The sequence below is a fragment of the Chaetodon trifascialis genome, chromosome 14, assembly GCF_039877785.1.
Source record: "Chaetodon trifascialis isolate fChaTrf1 chromosome 14, fChaTrf1.hap1, whole genome shotgun sequence".
NCBI lineage: Eukaryota > Metazoa > Chordata > Actinopteri > Chaetodontiformes > Chaetodontidae > Chaetodon > Chaetodon trifascialis.
Window position 1 is genome coordinate 22,269,236 of NC_092069.1, and position 18,346 is coordinate 22,287,581.

At 44.7% G+C, this 18,346-nt stretch overlaps 1 protein-coding gene across 2 annotated transcripts in view; it reads right to left on the bottom strand.

The window, feature by feature from the left end:
• Positions 1-3,913: 3,913 nt before the first annotated feature.
• efna2a (ephrin-A2a) overlaps positions 3,914-18,346 on the bottom strand; it is a 74,484-nt gene continuing 60,051 nt past the window's right edge. Inside the window, exons 2-4 of one of the 2 annotated variants that reach the window (XM_070980033.1) lie at positions 12,267-12,559; positions 7,734-7,799; positions 3,914-6,182 (exon numbers count right to left, since the gene is read on the bottom strand). In XM_070980033.1, coding sequence (XP_070836134.1) covers positions 6,058-6,182; positions 7,734-7,799; positions 12,267-12,559 — 484 coding nt within the window. In that variant the 3' untranslated portion in view covers positions 3,914-6,057. Of the gene's footprint in view, positions 6,183-7,732; positions 7,800-12,266; positions 12,560-18,346 lie in introns of both variants that reach the window. The other variant, XM_070980034.1, reaches the window with a different exon arrangement.

An 18,346-nucleotide genomic window follows, 5' to 3' on the forward strand; every position in this document is an offset into this window, starting at 1 on the left:
ATTTTCATTTATCTTTCCTGGGTTTGTTTGGTAAAATTCATAATGAGTTTTCGCTGCCACATTAGTCAGAAAGACGTTTAATTTGGGATGCTTTGCTTCCCCTTAATTCTGCTGCTATAGTAGAACATAATAACCAACCTTTTTTTCTCTAAATTACCCGGTTTTGTTCGAGCAGTTGTATCTCAAACAGCGAACGTCAGAGGAAGGAGCTTTCGATGAGCACGTGAACGCAGCACATGATGGTGCGCATGTCTTGTCATATGACTCCAGAGAAGAGGCGCTGCTCATTTTCCCCACATGAGTGCAGCATTTACCCTTCACCCAGACCCCCCCGCCTCCCCCCCTTCTTCATATTTTACATGAGGACAGACTGCTGGATATTTTTCATAGTGTTTCTGAGAGATGCTCTGAAATCTGAGCCTCTAGCATTGAATCTGCTGTGTAATTCAGCAAGTTTTATGGTTTAAACCACAAAAGCCTGTTCAAGGTGACTGCAAAGACACTAGGCAGAGTGCCAGCCAGCGTATCAACTGACAATGTCTACGAGGCAAGTGTGTTTTTTCCCCCCTCTCTAACTGCAGCTAAATATTTTCCCTTGCTGGGTCACCTACAGCTAAATACCTACAAGCTGTACATTGTGTGACAGCTCTAAATTTGCAAAAGGGATGCTCCAGAGCTGCCCTCACCGAACTTCCCACGGTGCCTGGATGGTGCCCCGCTCTCTTTGCCCATGTATCTTTCATAGAGTCTACACAGTATGCATTATTCAGCAATAACACACGGTCCATCTGGACTCCTGCGTGTGTGTATCTGTGTGTCTATGCATGGGTGTGTGGTCCATCGTTAACTTTTCTGTTTTCACCATTTCACCATTTCACGCCACATCCAGCAGTGCTTGAAGAGCTACGAATTAGTATTTCCTCTATAATTAGCTCAGGTTTAATGTGAGTGTGTCTGCCAGAGGATGTGTGTGTGTATGAGAAAGTGAGAGGGGAAGGAAGGGCGGAAAGAGAAAGAATAGAAAGTAGTGAGAGAAAGAGAGATAGATTAAGTGAATGTGTAATAGTGACTACAGATGGCACGTTCAGGATCAAGCTCTTTCATCATGCCGTTGCTCATTAATAGAGATGGGAGCGCTGCCCTAATTCCATAATTCCTAAATCATGCCAGTTAGTTGAATACGAGGAGACAAAAGTACAGAGAGAGGAGAATGGATTAGCCTATAGCCTAATAATGTGCCTGCGAGAGCGAGAAATCAACAGAGGAGGAGATAAAGGCACAGAAAGACAGAAAAAGAACGCAGAGGGGTCGCCATCTGTATTTCCTGGCTCTCCTTTTTGGTTGTTGCCAAAACCAACATCATATAGGCCAATTTTACTCGCGCCAATTATTGTCCCACGTGTATGCCAGCCAATGAAAATAGCTGAAATAATCAAGTGATTAATTAAATCTGGAAGAGAATGAGTGGGGATATAACAGTGTGTGTGTGCATGTGTGTCACCGACATAGCCCACATCACTAGTTTCTCATGATTTCAAGGAGCACATCTGCTCGTTTCTGGCTCCACTCCAGCTGCATCACACATCCGTCTCTCCTCTAAGAAGCAGTGGGACATGGGAAGGTCTTGAGGCCTTGCTTGATTGGACTTAATTTTACATTAGGCTAATTCCACTGGTACCTGATACTTGTCAGGACAAAGAATTGGCTGACCAAGCGTGCATCTCAATATTCAGAGATAATTTCACTCCCTTGTCTCCTTTTCGCTGGTATCTACTCTTCCTCCGTTTGAATTGGGCTCTCATATGAAGCAATTTGATGGAAACTGGAGACATCGATAGCCATTAGCCCCCTTTGCACAGGAGGGCCAAACATGGCAAGCCGAGGCTCATCTATAATTCATTTAGCGCAGTTTTCCCCCAAAACAACGTTTCTGATATTCTTTTTGCATCACGCTGTCGAAAGAGACGAGTCAGTGGTTTCAAATAACGCTTTTAAAACAGGGCTGATAAATGTTTCAAGCTAGCACTGGCCCTTACAAGCCCCAATGGGAGACAGCGTCTATTGTCTGTCTGTCCCGATCTGGAGAAAACCCACTGAGCTCAGAGAGCAGAGGAAAAATTTCATATTCACTTTTTTAGACATTTAGCCTTTAAACATCGCCAGCATGTAATGTTCCCATGTCTTCCTCAAGGACACTTTTAAAAGACACATGAACTCTGGTGAGGATCTAACTTTCAAGGCAATCTCTCTAACCCGTAGGCCACAGTGCTGGAAGAAGCATTCAGACCTTTCACAATGTAAAAATACTGTAAAATACCTGCATTTAAAATTCTGCTCCACTAAAAACCTTGACTGGTCTCTTATCATACATTAATTAATTAATAGGCTTTTAATACTGATGCATGAGCGTGTACATCGTATTTTACTGCTGTAGATGGTTGAAGCAACCAGCTTCATGTGCAGTTCAAGGTTCCCCGTGGCTCACGTCCAATGATACAATCTTTTCTTTTTTGAGTGAAATATTGGATTAATTTACCTCTTTGGGCCTCAGACAGCTATTTAAACAGAACCATGTGAGAAGTTTAGTGGGGAAATCACCTCATAAGTCAAGCTTCAATCCAAATGTAACACAGATTTCAATCAAACTTCCAGAAAATCGGCAGAAGAAAGTGTGTTTCCGTCCTCTGCTGTTAGGCAGATGTTAGTAGTTTGAGATAAACAGCTGCTGGTGGTAATTGTCCAGTAAGGCGCCATTAAACTACTGCAGAAGAAGAGCAGAGATGATGTCATAAAAGAGCACAAGTGCTGATGGAGACCTGCTTGAAAACATGACGGAAATATGGATTTCATGCTTCATGTATTCATTGAAGGAGTCTCCTCATTGCGCCACACAGATCTAATGTTTTTATCTGCTGCCATTTTTCACCTGGTTAAGTCATATTTGTGTGTTTCCATCGCTCTTTGTCTCATTTCCTTTTCTATACATCCACTTTTCCACCTCAGTAAAATCATTTTTGCGGCTTAAATTTCTTTTAATTTCCAGAATTTTCACACAGATTTTTATTATTGTTGAAAATGAGCATGAAACAGGAAAATGTGACAAGAAGCCCCAACGAGACACCGCTTTTTTGGATTTGTCATTTTTATAAGCTTATCATTTTTACTAATATCTGATAAGTTTGGCTATAAAATAAAGGTAGTGGAGGATGAAAACACAATATTTCCTTCTGAAATGTAGTACAGCAGAAAAAGAAAGGTGCAGACTGTGTGAATACTCAAGTGAAGTACCTCAGAGTGCAGTATTTGAGTAAATGCACTTAGTTACTTTTCCGTCGCTGGTAGGCCACCCTACCGCAAATCTGATGGAAACGAGAGACGAAAGGCCATCAAGCTATCCGGTCTCCATGTTGTCAGCAGTTCAGATTAGCTGTCACATCACTGAGGGAGAAACATCTGAAGATTGGAGAGGGTGATTTCATCTGAATAATTTCATGCTTTGACTGGCAGAGCTCACTGCTCACCGTCCCCAGACTTTGACGTCAGAGGGAAATAGACTGAGCAAAACAGACCCAGGTGCAGTCTAATACATGAATACAATCATCTGCCCTTTGGGGGGGACAAAACAACACCAAATGAAAATTAATTCACATTTCCACTGAAGAAATTCCACTCGCTCGGCTTGTTTTTCGAGTAGACAAAGAGACAATCTTTATTTGTGTGTTTCTCTCCTTGCTCTGACTTCTGTGTTTACTTTTGACTGACTGACTTTAATGACTGAGGTCAGCCTCCACAAAAACACCACAAACAGAAAAGGAGACAAACTCATACATGACGCTCAGACCTGGAGGCATCCTACCACTACCAACCATGGATCACAAACCAGAGAAGAAGAACGATAGAAGGACAGCATCAGTGGAATAGAAGAAGAGAAAACACATTTTTTTAATCTTCCACAGGCTATATCCCATCACTGCATCCCACACAGGAGTAATTAACAGTGATTTTAAATGCTACAAAAATAAGATGAAACAGGGAAGGAAGTGCTTCCCCTTGTTTGTGTTTTTGCGTGTGTGTGTGTCTTTGTACATGTGTGTATATGCATGCCATGTCTTTGCAAATGTCTCGATCTGCATGTGCTTTTCTACATATGTCTGTTTGTGTGCGTGTGTGTGTCTGCACATGGGTCGTCATGTGTGTATGCATGTGTGTGTTCACAGTGCTTACTCATTATGTTCACTTCCCAACATTAAAGAAGTCTCAGTCCCATGACGCACACACACTTTCTCTCCCCCTCCCTCCCTCCCTCCCTCCCTCCCTCCTCTGCTCCCTCTCTCTTTGTGCTGTTCCCTTTATAGTCGTGTCCATGAATGCTCAGAGGAACAGTCCCGTTATCAAAGACTGTGTGTGTGTGTGTGTGTGTGTGTGTGTGTGTGTGTGTGTGTGTGTGTGTGTGTGTGTGTCTATGTATATGTGTGCATGTGCATGTGTGTTTTTGTGATGCTACCACACACACACACCTCGCCTCATTTGCCACAGTCTATGCGCTTCCCTTATTGGTTTAACCCTCAGACCCAGGACCAGCTTCAGTCACTGTTTACGTCCATTGTGATCCGGCCCGGGCTCTGAGGGCTGATTTCCAGTCAGTTTCACCCTGTGGGTCCATTTATCTCCTGGCCCGAGCTAATCCATCAACGACCGAAAGCCAGACAGGAGAAACCGTGTGAGGAGAGAGGTTGAATTTTCCTTTTGATGTCTGAAAAAGTCTCAGGGAGAGCAAGAGAGCGGTAGCAGGGTGTTTTTTGATTTCCCCCATGAAAAAATATATCATCATTACAAACGAGATTGATCTGAAGGTTTCACAGTGGTCATGCAACTTGAGTGTCGCCTCCTTTTCTCACCTGTCCTTCGTTCATCCGTACTCCACCCGCCTCCTGCCCGCCCCCCAACCCGACCATCCCTCCAAAACCCCCGACCCGTTCATCCTGCCAGTCCAAGAGAAGGTACTGTAAGTGACCACAGTCATAATAATACAGAAAGACAGAGAGGTGGGTGACCAGTGGTACATTCATACATGAGAAAGTCATGGTTCCAAAAGTCACCCGACCCAGTCGACATTAGACAGTGCTGAAGACGCCTGCGCTGGCCAGGCTGTGATAAATGCTTTGTTTAGAAACATGAATAAGACAAAACACATCCCACCTGAAAATATACACCTCACCAAACCCACCCAGAACACCCTCCCCCGCACACACACACACCCCGCCCTCCCACTGACACAGGCTATGATTATACTTGCCATTATAATATCCGAGCTGCTTGTTTAAAAATCTAGACTGGGTCTGAAAATATCAACACATATAACATTACATTTCCCATACGGCCGCATTCATTTAAATCTGCGCCCGCATTGTTTTCCCTTTCTTTCCTGCACAGGCCGGGTTGCTTTTCTCCTCTCCACCTCTGTACATTTGCTCTTTTTCTTGCTGCAGTTGGAGTGGGTCCAGATAGTATAGAATTTCAATTACAATGCAAGCTTGGCCTCTTCCAATTCTTGGTTTGACGATGGGACAGCAATGTGAGAAAAATCCAATTTTTGTGCATCCAGGCCTATCGCTTAATGCATCCTGCCGTGATTGGATGATAGGAATTTCACTGGAACGACAAATTTAATCATAGCCGTGGCTACATCTACCCCATCGGTGGTCAAAAGTCAATAGTCAAATCAAAAGGACCCCCTGATATGAGTGCAGAGTCGGTTCCCTTGTGTTTTTCAGCTGAGAGGCGCTGTTCCACCCAGAGTTCGGGGATCAGAGATGAAGGGCAGCTTCCCAGACACCTTAAGATCCAACCCTCTCAGCCAGGCCAGGGGAGGGTGTCTGTGGCTGGGCCATGGAAGGGGCTGGCAGTGGGGGTGGTTGGTTGGTGGTCGTATAGAGGTGGAGGTGGGAGAGGAGAGGACGGAGACAGAGGGCTTCCCTGAGGGGTGGTGGATTTAGAGGGACAGCCAGCCCAGCCCAGCAGCCCTGGGCGGGAGCTCCAGGAAGAGACGGAGAGGGGTCACAGCCAGGAGGACAGTCCCAGGAGGAGTGAGGCCAGAGCGGCTAACAGGGCCACGGACCCCGGCCTCCAACTCGGACCTCCGTCAGTCAGGAAGGGCTCCGGAGAATCATATCCCGACCCATCTGAAACGGAGAGAAGAGAGAAAAAGAAAAACGACAAAACATCTGAACTGAGAGAGACACACAGACAGATACAAAGACGAGACGGTGTCCAAAAAAGAAAAAAAATGAATGAATTTAAGACAAAGGGAAGACAAGTGGAACTATTAAGAGGGGGTGTGTGCGGGGGGGAGTGAATGACAAACCAAAAACTCTCACCCTTCAAATGCCAAGGAAAGGCAGAGAGAAGGCGTCAGAGAGGGATGAGGAGAGGAAGGAGGGAGGAGGAGAAGACGACAGCAACTGAGCTCTGCAGGGGGTTTAACCAACCTAATTACAGTTTAATCACAGAGACTCAGAATCTGGAGCAGCTGACACACACACGCACACACACACACACGCACACACAAAGACACACATCCACTCACACATATGTGCAACCGCTCACGGCTCACTCCAGTGACAATATTTCACAGATGAGATGGAAGTTGCGATGTCAGACAGATTACTTTAACAGCACACAAAAAAGCAGAATCTCGAAGAGACGCTGCAGCAGCGACAGAATAAAAGAATGCGTGTTGTTTCAGTAATTATGGAGGAGGAGAGAATTTCCTCCCCCCTTAGCGAGATGTGGAATGATCTGAGCCTGGAAAGCTGCGAAGGCCGGCTCTCATCCTTTTACGACGGTCTTCAAAGCCGTGTCATTATCTAGGGAGATGTGCTACTACCCGGGTTTGATTCTTTAGTCGGGCTTAGGTTGAAAACTCACGAGGTGGAATCCGCCTTTGAAAAGACGTGCAGGTAGATTCCTTTAAAGATAACGCAAGTGTAGCGTAATGCCTGCCGCAATCTGATCCCCATGTATGCCAGTCCTCTGTTGAGTTATTTTTAAGCGGCTGTATCATAGGCCAACATGGCACACTTGTCTGAGCGCTGCGCCCTGTCTATGCTAATATACAAGGCAGCTATTTTCAAAGGAATATATTTTAACAGGCTACATGCTGTTTGGAAACAAAGACTCGGGATTATGTGGCGAGTAAGTCAGGCCTCATTTTTTACCACGAGGCTGATGCATAAGGAGAATTTTATTAGAAAATATGAAGTGTCTATTATTAGATTAGCCTTCTACAGTACGCGATGGGTTTATTATTAGATCGCTCTCTTGTTTCATATGAGCGAATCCAGCTAGCAGAGTGACGTGGAGGCTTGGTAACATTTTTAGAGAGCACTTTCAGCCTGCTCTGTTCCCTTTCTGCAAGGACAGAAGGTCTCGCTCACACCCAGTGTGATGTGATGTGATTTGATGTGAAGTGTGTATGCCACTTTGTGCCTGTGTGCATGCACCCGCTTCTCCCTGTCTGTGTGAATGCGTCACGATGTGTGTGTGTTTTAAGAGTGTGTGTCTGTGTGTAAAGGTGTTAAAGTGTTGCCTGGCTGGTCTGTGAATCAGAGCAGAGAGTGTTGCCGGGGCATTCTATCAGACCTCTTATTCCCCCCTAATTTTACTTTGATAGCCAATCTGGACCTTTGTGTGTGTGCGTGTGTGCGTGTGTGTGTAGTTAGAGCGTGACTTACCTGGAGGTCTGACATACACCTTCAGCTTTAGACATGCTCGTCCCACGTGGTTTGGGTGAGGAGACGCTGTAAAAGGCAGAGAGATTGAAGGAGGAGATTAGCTGAGAGATAAAGCGATTTGTGCTGCTGATTGCGCTCATAAAGTAATTGAAAACATTTAATAAGTCTTTTTTTAAACGCTGCTCTGTCTCACAGTGCTGTCAGGCTTATTATCAGGTGCTTGGTTGGACTGGGACTTCACAGAGACAATACTGTAACGTGGTCCTGGGATAAAACGTGATATTAAACCCCACCGTTCTTCATTACTGTTGTTTTCAAGTGAACAAATTAAACACAAATTTAATTAGTAATATGCACAATATAAACAGTAAAACAGGGTCTCGACATTAAAAGATAGAACTGGTGATATTTTATATTTTAAAAAAGAGTATTATCTGCGTAGCCAAAGCCTGATATTGCTCATTATACCACTGACCTCTATTGTTGCCTTCATCTGTTCAGCTGTTAATGTAATTTTAGCAGCAGCAGCAGCTCTCAAACAAATGAAAGATTATTTAAACGACCACAAACCAGCTGACACACGGTGCTTTCAGGGCCCCTCAGAGAGCCACAGGTTAGATGCCCACAACTGAGAAACACCAAACCTCAACCCAACGACCATAACGATTTATGGGATGCATAACAAGGTAATAACACAAATAAAAAAATATTACACCTACACTCTGTTTATTGACTAATTATATTGATGATAACATGCAGGCTTTGTGGACATTTCGTCTTCTTCAGCAAAGTGAAACACACTAACAAAACTGTAATTAGCTTTAAACAAATTCAGCAGACATGGTAATTCAAGGTTAGGCATTATAAAGCAAGGAAGGTATTTTTTATTAAGTTAATGCTCAGTAATTTGGTATAATTTGACATTAATGTAGCGATTAATGCAGCCTATTACTCTCTTGATGACACATATTGCTCCAAGCAGTTGTAGAGTTTCTTGCATTATGTCCTTTTAAGTTCTCTTAAACCCATGCTCCCAAGCTTGTGAACTCCAGTAAACATATTGAGCACTTCAGGCAATGTAAACAAGTCTGAGAGGGATCTGCCCGCACACTGGGACTCAGTCACACTCACATTCATACCTAAGGGAAATACTGGCTCTCAAATCGACCTGACTTGAATGTCTTTGGAAAGGGGAAGGAAATCCATGCAAATTCCCCGCAGATGCAGGTCCCTCTTGCCGTGAGGTGACAGTGCTAACCACTGAGCCACCGTGCTGCCCTGGCTGAATGCCAAAAAAAAATGAGAAAATGTTAAAAAGTTACTGTGATTCAAACTTCAAAGTAGAGTAAATGAAATTGAATCTGGGTTTTTAGTCCCACCTCACTCTGATGTGAAATAGAGCTGGAGACCTCAGAGGAGGTGGCGACCGACTCCCCGACTGCTCACGCATGCAGACGCGCGCGCACACCCGCATGCATACGTGGATGTGCAGAAAGAAATGTGCACACGCGCCGGTGCTCGCAGATGTGTGCGTGGAGACCTATTGGCCTTCTCCCTTGAGGAAATCCGAATAGCCAGAGCCCAGAGTGACCCCGGAGAGGACCATCATCAAGATCCACAGCGCAGAGGAAATAAATCTGACCCATCCTCTGCCCTCTCCTCCCTCTTTTTCCCTCCCTCCATCCTTCTTTCTGCCCTTCACCTCCTTTACCCTTTTATGGCTTCCCTATAGCCCACAGCCTTTGCCTCAAGTTTCTTCAAATCATCCACCTATAGTCCCAACCGGTCCCCTGTGAAGCCCTGCCAGCTTTGTATCGAGCTGTCTCCCTGTTGTGTGTCTTTGTTTTGGGTTCCCTACTGTTTCCCTGACAAATGGCAACATTTCAGGAAGAAAGGGCTCGAAGTGGAGAAGTGGATATATATCCCCCCACCCATTCCTTTCCCTCCATGCCCTCCAAAAATGTTCACTTTTGTCATTTTTTAGAAGTCTTATCGGCTCTCCCAGCGCCTCTGTTTCCCAGCGCATCCACAATCCAACGTCTCCCGAAAACCCATTGAAAATCACTCAACCTCATCAGTTGGCAGCTGGGAGAAGTAAGGGGTGGAGCAGACCTGTCAACATGTCAACTGCATGACAAATACACACACTAACATGCACACACACACACACACAAACACACACACACCGGTCTGTCCACAGATCGCCATTAAAGATCGATGTGTTTTACTTGGTCGAGTATCTGGGAGGAAATGCGCGAACAAGTACACATCGGAAGGACCGGGTGGTTAAAACTGTCAACATACCTTTGTTTTATATCCCTACTGACCTGTGTGTGTGTGTGTGTGTGTGTGTGTGTGTGTGTGTGAGAACGTGCGCATGTCAGAGACAGTGAGAGACAAAAACATGTGTGGTTGTCAGTCAAGATGATGGACATGGCCTTTCACGGACTCACAATCGCTTGACAACTGACCCCACAACAAGCCCTCCTCCCCCCAACCACACACACACACACACACACACACACACACACACACACACACACACACACACACACACACACACACACACACACACACACACACACACACACACACACACACACACATTCTTGTGGAATACACACTGCCCTCAGGGGTCCCAGAAACACAATACCATAGTCAGCAACTATACAACTCTGGAGGGGCCCTGTCCATCCTTACATGAGACTGAAAACAAAAGTGTGTGTGTGTGTGTGTGTGTGTGTGTGTGTGTGCGCGTGTGTGTGTGTGTGTGTGTGTGTGAGAGCGTGTGTATGTTTGCCAACTGGGAAAAGTGCAGTAGGACATCGGGTGGCTGTTATCTTCGCCTCTTTAGCTCTCTGACTCTCGCCTGCTGTGTCTTTGTGACAGCGCAGACAACAGACTGAGGCCAAGAAATACTTGCAAATCTTCCTACTCATTTAGTTACTCAGCAGACAAACAGCGTTGCAGGCAGCACATTATCTCACTCTCATCATCTCTCACAGTAACCCAGCAGTGCTGCACATTAGATTCTGTTTGTCGGTTATTGCATCATATTAGAAAATCGTGCTCCTGCATTAGAAATAAAACCTGAAGCCTGATCTGAGGAAAAGCTTTTTTTTTTTTTTGGCCTCTTTTCTTCCGCTGTCTGAACAAGGAGAATATCACCGTGAGGTCAGAATCACCATCCAAGGGCAAAAAACTCCACAAAGAAATGTGTTGCGCTCGCACGCCGACATCAGACTGGTGGCAGAGGAGCTTCATCCCATTATGGGTCGCAGCGAGAATGCATCATCTCCTACTAAAAAGGTTAAGGTCGGTTTTCAGCCAACTGTGCAGCGCTAACACGGGGAGAAATGAAGAGAGCAGGGTCAGGCTGCACGGAGGCGGAAATGCTGCTGGAGAATCAATCCTTGACAAATCCTGAACAAGATACCAACGACAGGTGCGGTTTAGTACGACTTTCAGAGAGAGAGAATGGAAAAATAAACTAAATAAAAGACTAATGAGACGCTACCTGATCGAATAAATTACAGAAGGATTACTTTTGCAAACTAATTTCCCAGCACTAGCAGCTAATGTGTTCTTTTCATAAGCTGAGACTCGTCTAAGAAAGTGTGGCTGAGTTTGCACGCTTCAACTGGTCACCACATGGCAGCTCGCAGCAGACAAACAACAGAATAAATTGTTTGCTCAAACACACTCCATGCATACATTTCCCTGATAAGTGACCTCTTGTGATTGTGTGAATTGTGACTGTCCTCGCTCAGAAGAATCATTTTCTCATATTTTCCCAGCTGGTCTGTGGATTCGAACAGGCGAATGTCTTGTTGCGAGCAGCTCTCGCAGCCTCCGCACAGAAAAAGTGGCACTTCTCCGTGTGGCGCCAGGAAGTTTTGACATTGACAGCGAAGCTTTTGAAAGTCAATTTAACGTGCTTTTCCGTGATTACCAACTGATCTTGCTCTTAACCGTCCGGATGCGGTACATCTATCCCACCCATCTGGCACACCGAGCAGCTGAAAACAATGTTTAAGAGTAATTTGAAGCTACTATTTGTCCCACGCCTGCTGGGGGAGTGATAGCTCTTTAACTCCAGAAAACAGTCTCAGGGGGCAAGGCCCATCTGTGATACTAATACATCACTTGTTGAAGTGAGGAGAAACATCGATACAGCTAATATAAAAATGATTACAAACTACGCCTGGTGACATTTTTACCACTTTGCTGAGCACACCACTTATGATCTCAATAGAAGCAGAGAGCTACATGAAGGAATAAAGAGAGGGGAGAGAGCGAGAGGAGGGGGAGCGAGAGAGAGATGGAAGGTGTATTTATGCACGCCTGTGGGTGTGCGAGCGACACGGTGGGCCGTGTTTGAGAACTCTCTCAATCAAAATCTGTTGATTGCATATTTACATATCGTTTACAAATGCATACTGAACAGAAGCTAACCGGCAAACGCGCACGCTTGCACGCACACAGCACACACTGCCTCACACAGACACACACTCTGACTAGCTGATAACCCACAGATGTAGTAGTACTCGTGTCCAGGCCTGAACTCGAAGCCCAGGGAGAAGGGGGTGAAGAGCTGGAACTTCTCTGAGAAGCGCAGGGGTCCGTCAGGACCGCTGGGGCGGTTGCACTCCCAGCGCTTGAAGCCACGCATCCTGTGCTGGCAGGAGGTGTAGCCCTCGTGGTTGACCATGAACAGGATGTAGCGCTCCATGCGCCCGTGGGACGGAGGACCCTCGTAGTAAGGACAGTAGATGTCCAGATAGTCGTTAATGTTCACTGCCACCCTGTACTCTCCGTGCCAGAACCTGCAAGACACAGAGAGGGACGAGAACATGAACATTTCTCCATGAATAGAAATAATCAGACACAGGAACATGCACAGAATCAGTGAGCAGAGGTGAGAAGGCTTCAGGAATGATTTACTGAGGTAAATGAGATTGCGTGAGGCTTATATTTTGAGAAAAAAAAAAGCCTATACATCTTCCACAACACTATGAATATTTAAGAGCTATATTGGATTTCTGTGTGATTGCACAGCATAAAGGAAGCTGCGGTGAGTGTCCACTTAGTGCTGTCATGCCGTGTACTGTAATAATATGAAACCGTGTGATGGCTGTTAGGTCATTTTTGGATTTGCTCATTCCCACAGACACATCTCAGGTCGCTGTACAAAGCAGCAACATAAAAGAGACTCCACAAGCTGTTCAAGGGCACTTCAGCAAACGCTTTCTAATAGAGGGTCTTAAAACCATCTGAGTCATGGCAGTTTGCAGCAAAACATCCTAGAGGGTTTTTTTTTTTTCACTGACTTAATAAACGAGAGACAGCCAGAATAATCAATAATAATTCCTCTGGTTGCAGCAAAAGTTTCAACAGAAACGGATTTTATTTTAATAAAGCTCGGCGAGCTGTGCTTCATGGGAATTATTAGCATGTTCGGAAAGCCGTCTTCTTGCATGGCGCTCAGGAGAAGTGGGTCATGTGATGGTAGAGGGCACACATTATTATCTTTACCCCTAAAGCAACGCATCGAGGCGGCTGTGGTGAATGTCCATTTAGCTCGGTAAACATACGGATCACTGAGGTCGGCACGATGAACAGAAGTGGGTCAGAGGTTATTGAAGAACATTAGTATACACACACACTGTGGAGGGTGTATATTGTGCTGATTTTCCTTGCTGCATCCCTCCCTCTGGCACTGAGTCAAAGAGGCTGTGAATTATTTGCGAGTAACATATGGAAATACGCAAGATGGTGACTGAACTCGGTTGTTGACTCCCCTTTTCAACAGACTCGGCAAAGCAGTTAGAGTACATTAAAAACATATGGCCGCACTTCTTCCCGGCATAACACAAGCTCTGTTTGTGTTTATGTTTTGGTGCCGGTGTTGCTTACACTGGAACTGAACTTCTGTTTACCATCTTGAAGTTGTTGGAGTGAAACAGTCTTTCGTAAAGGCTACGGATATTCTGTTTTTTTTTGTTTTTTTTGTTGTTTGTTTTTTTGTTGTCAACAAATGCCATTAAAATGCCAAAAACCAACAGTCTGCCTCTCTATACTTTATGACTCGCCCATCTTGCCTGTGGCTCTCTCATTTCTTCTGAGGACATAAATCTTTAAAAATGAATGCGCACACAATAAAATTCCTTAAAACAGCTCGGCTTTGAAGTCATAAGTGCTGTTTTTGGCCATGGATTAATAAGCATTTGGTGCTCTATGGCAGCAGGATGGTGTATTTAAACCAACTCTAAATCAATCCGCATTGCCGGTGCTCATGGTTATGAAGGAATATGCCACCCACTGCAACAGCATTGCTTATTTATGTGTTTTCATCTTTGGACAACAGGGAGTGTCTGTGGCACAAAGGAATAAACTACTGTGCATATACGTATCTGCCTTCAGGCTACGCAGACCATACTTGTTAGCAGAATCACTTCATTGCTGGTTGTGGCCTCTACATGAGATTTGCGGACAATAAGAAAAATGTAGAGGATCACCAAACTTATCCACGAAAACAGCCTTACTTTGCTGGAAGATACCGTCATTTTAAACGAATGGTTTCTAGAAGCAGAAGCCAAAACTGATAAATCAATATTTCACATCTAATGCTGAAACAGTGCACAAGAACGTAGCATTTGTTTAACCACAAGGCTTAAAATGAACACACTTTGTTTCATGTACAGTTTTGCTGTCATATCGGCACCCCTCTGTGAGAAAATACAATACATCAGCATTTTTTAAATATTTGATATGTCACATATTTTATTTACCAGCGCTCCATAAATAATATGTCCGAAGGGCGACTTGATAATCTTTTTGTTGTAGCATCTGTAACAACCCGCAGTCATTCAAAATTCCCTTTCCAGTCTGAGACTCTTCAGTAAATCGTCTAACATTTCGATGGCTGTTTAAAATTCGTGCTATCAAATCTCCTTGCGGGCGCGTGTCCGCGTCCGCGGCGGCCACCCCTTCGCGGCGCTCGTCATTAGCATCACTGCCGAATGATCAATTTAATTTTAAACAAAATAGATTTAAAATTCAGCTGCTGCACGTTATCAAATCTTGTTTCCCGCTAAACTCGAGACGCGGGAAAGCGTCTTCAGTCAAATGAGCATAAACAAACCCAGTTGTCGGGCAATCTCGACGTCTCGGATGGCGCGCACGCACGCAGATTGAGCTTTTTAAACAAATTCATCATTTTCCCCCCCTCACCTTGGCAGTAATTGATTGCTTGGAATGAAGACATTTTGGTCTAAGCACTTTTGGTTAGTGGGATATTTAGCTTTGGGACAAATTATCCCTATAACGGCAGTCCTATCTCTCTCCCAGAGGGCAAATCAGGAAGTGAGTTAGATGTGAAATGAGCGCCTTCATGCTTCGGTGCCCTATCAGAGCGAGTTTTGCAGGTTCTAAAGGGATCCTTGAACAGATCATTTAGAGGCATTGATCCACTGGGGAGCTCCTCTCGGCTCTCTCTGCTCCCAATCAACTCTGATTAGCAACTAAAGGGGAAAGGCAGAGAGAGAAACAGGGAGAGATGCACGGAATGAGAATAAAAGGCCTGAAAGCAACGAATGGAAGGGAGGGAGACGGAGAGAAAAGGTAGAGGAGGAATGGAGATACGTGCGAAATGAGGACAAAAGAAAGGGAAAGACGGAGAGAGGAGGGGGACCGGGAAAGGGATAATGAGAATGCATGAAATGAGAGTAAAACAAGACAAAGAGGAGGAGGAATGAAGGAGCAGAAGAGGAGGAGGAGGAGGAGGAGAGGCCAGCTGGAGGAAGAGCAGATGGAGGAGGAGTTTTTCTATCTCTCATTTCAATCTGTACATTTGTGTCTTTTCATCTGAGACAAATGTGCTTTGCCTATTGATTGCGCTCGGGTACATTTTATGGATGACAACCATCTGAACGTGAGTCCTGTGGACGCACAATGAAGTGTGTGTGTTTGCATGCCTGGAAGCAAGTGTGTGCGTCGGTGTGTGTGTGTGTGTGTGTGTGTGTGTGTGTGTGTGTGTGTGTGTGTGTGTGTGTGTGTGTGTTTAAATGGCATCTTGGTAAAGTGCGTCTCCATGAGTGAGGATGCTCAATCCAAGAAAGGGCTAATGTGCCAGGATACATTAGGTTGTATTAAGCTGCTCAGTGCCCTGCCCTGCTCCTGTGACACTGTCTGCATTCCTAATACGCCCAGGCGAGCGGAAACCGTGCAGGTGTGCCTGTGTGCAGGTGTGTGTGTGTGTGCAGGTGTGCGCCACGGCTCTCTGAGCTGTTAAAGAGAACATGTTGGTGTGCACTTATATGTGGAAGAGCGTGTGTGTCCCTCCATCCCCTCCTCTTAGGCTGTGTGTCATTTGGAATTAAACACACACACTGCACTGGCCAAAGAGACATGGGAATGCACTCACACTTATGGCGTGTCTCTACCTCACAGGGCTTAGTGTGTGTGCGCAGTGGAAACGGTACTGCCAAACCTCTAACGATTGACACGTTTATATACACCGTACCACCCAACTGCACTTCTGCTTCCACCCACACACAGAGAAGGTGAATGAAATCTCATTTGTGTCACACTCTGTCTAGTTTCAGGAGGTTTCAGCCTCCTTTTCAATGCCGTGAGCAGCCAAACAAAATTCCATTCACCTCCGTGTTTTTGGTGACGGTGGCAGAAATCCCAGAGACACGTTTCAGAAGAAGAGGAAACAAACAACTTCATAACTCCACACCACAAAGGAAAAAAATACTTTGTGTAATTTGGGTCAGCTGGCCCTTTAAGATATAATTTCACTGTCAAATATAACAGCACTGGAAGTGAAATAATACCCTTACTGAAAGCAGTACAGTTTAACCGGCTTTTATATTCAACCTTTGTGTCAAATCGATATACAGGGCAAATGTTACAGCTATTGTTTATGGTATCTCATCTTTTTCTGATTTGTGATCTATTACTGGATCGGTGCGCCAATGCTTGTTTTCAGTAAAATAAGTTTAAATGTTCTCTTCATCCTTGTCAGTTTTCATTAAATAGTTTACACATGCAACAGTTACAGAGCAACATTGCGATGATGATGGATGTTATTCAATAGTCGTTCTCTTTTAGCTCCGTTTTTGGTCTCCTCCATCGCTAAAAGGAAATGTTTGGCTATTTGGCAGCTGATTGCTTCACAAAGTTCACTGAGCAGTGCGTTTTTAGGGCTTTTTCTGCCTCCTACTGTCAAAAACAACACTATGAGAGCGGTGGGAGTGAACCAGCACACTAAAGTTGGGGGCCGACCACCTAAACGATAAGCTAAAACTCGCTAAAAAGCTCTGTAAAGCACATTCAGGTGATAATTTTCAGTAGGTTCATTACTACAAGTAAAGCCTCTCACATTACACAATGTCATTTGACATATTTAAATTCTAAAAAATATTAGTTTTATCCCCTTCAATGCCCCTCTGTGTGTACAGTTCTGTATTTTCCGACCCTATGTTGTAGTATCACCCTCCATGAATCCAACCTGACGGCACTTAACAATATCTGGAAAGGCTGCACCATCACTGGGATTGTCTCATTTCTCAAAACCCAAAAACTTATCCCATCATAATAATTTGACAGATGCTCCAGTACAGTGATCAAAAGTCTACACACAGGGGCTTTAATGTAGCTTACAGCAAAGTACAGTGCAAAATTATAAAGTTCCACTAATCCTTTGACTCGTTCTGTGTAAACTTTTATCACCGGGACAAGAAATAGTGGATATGCTTATTTTCTGGCTCATAAAACTTGATTATCTTTCATTTCCAGAGAAAGATAGCTTTTTGTATTTCTGGCATATTGACAGTCAATATCATTTCCACATGTAACACCAGTGAAAGGAGGAAAACTTGATAATTAGGCTCAGGAATGAAAGGAAGATAGAGAAACTTTGCTTTGAAGCCCAGCAGTGTCTCCATGAAGAAGACAGAATCTTAAAATATGCCCTTAAAACAGACTGGTGGTGAAGTGCATGTTGTTCAGTACACGGTCTTTTCAGTTTTTTGTTACGCTGCTTCGAGCCATGTCTTTTTAATATTGTCTGTGTGTAAACCTGCGCAATATGATATGATGGTTTGCTTGGTTCCTAATCCCCTGATGTCTCACAGATTCTCCTCACTCGTTCAGCGCGATTGAATTGTCTGGCGAGGTTAGCCAGATGTAGCTGAAGGACTCGGCTTTTGGCTGCTGGCTCTCATCTGGATGTAAAAGGCTCATTCTGAGGCTTGGACCACAATAAGTGGAAAGGAGTCTGTGTAAAAGGGTTTTACGGTATTGTGCGCGCACGTCAGGATGAGAAGGAAATAGATACTGAGGAGTTTAAAAGTTGAAATGAAAGATTAAGAAAGAAAGGAGGAGAATGAAAGGATGTGTGTTTGTGGACTGGAGATCCATGTGTGTAGTGGACACTTCTTAGTATTCAGGCCCCACTGACTCATCAGCATCATCTCTCAGCATGGCTGTGATCAAAGCCTCTGGTTGGAGAAGCCTCCGATGTTTGCCGTACCTGCCTGCGTCCTAAACAGCAGGCCGGATCAGCCAACATCAAAGGACGCATCGTTCTCTCCCCCATTCTCTCT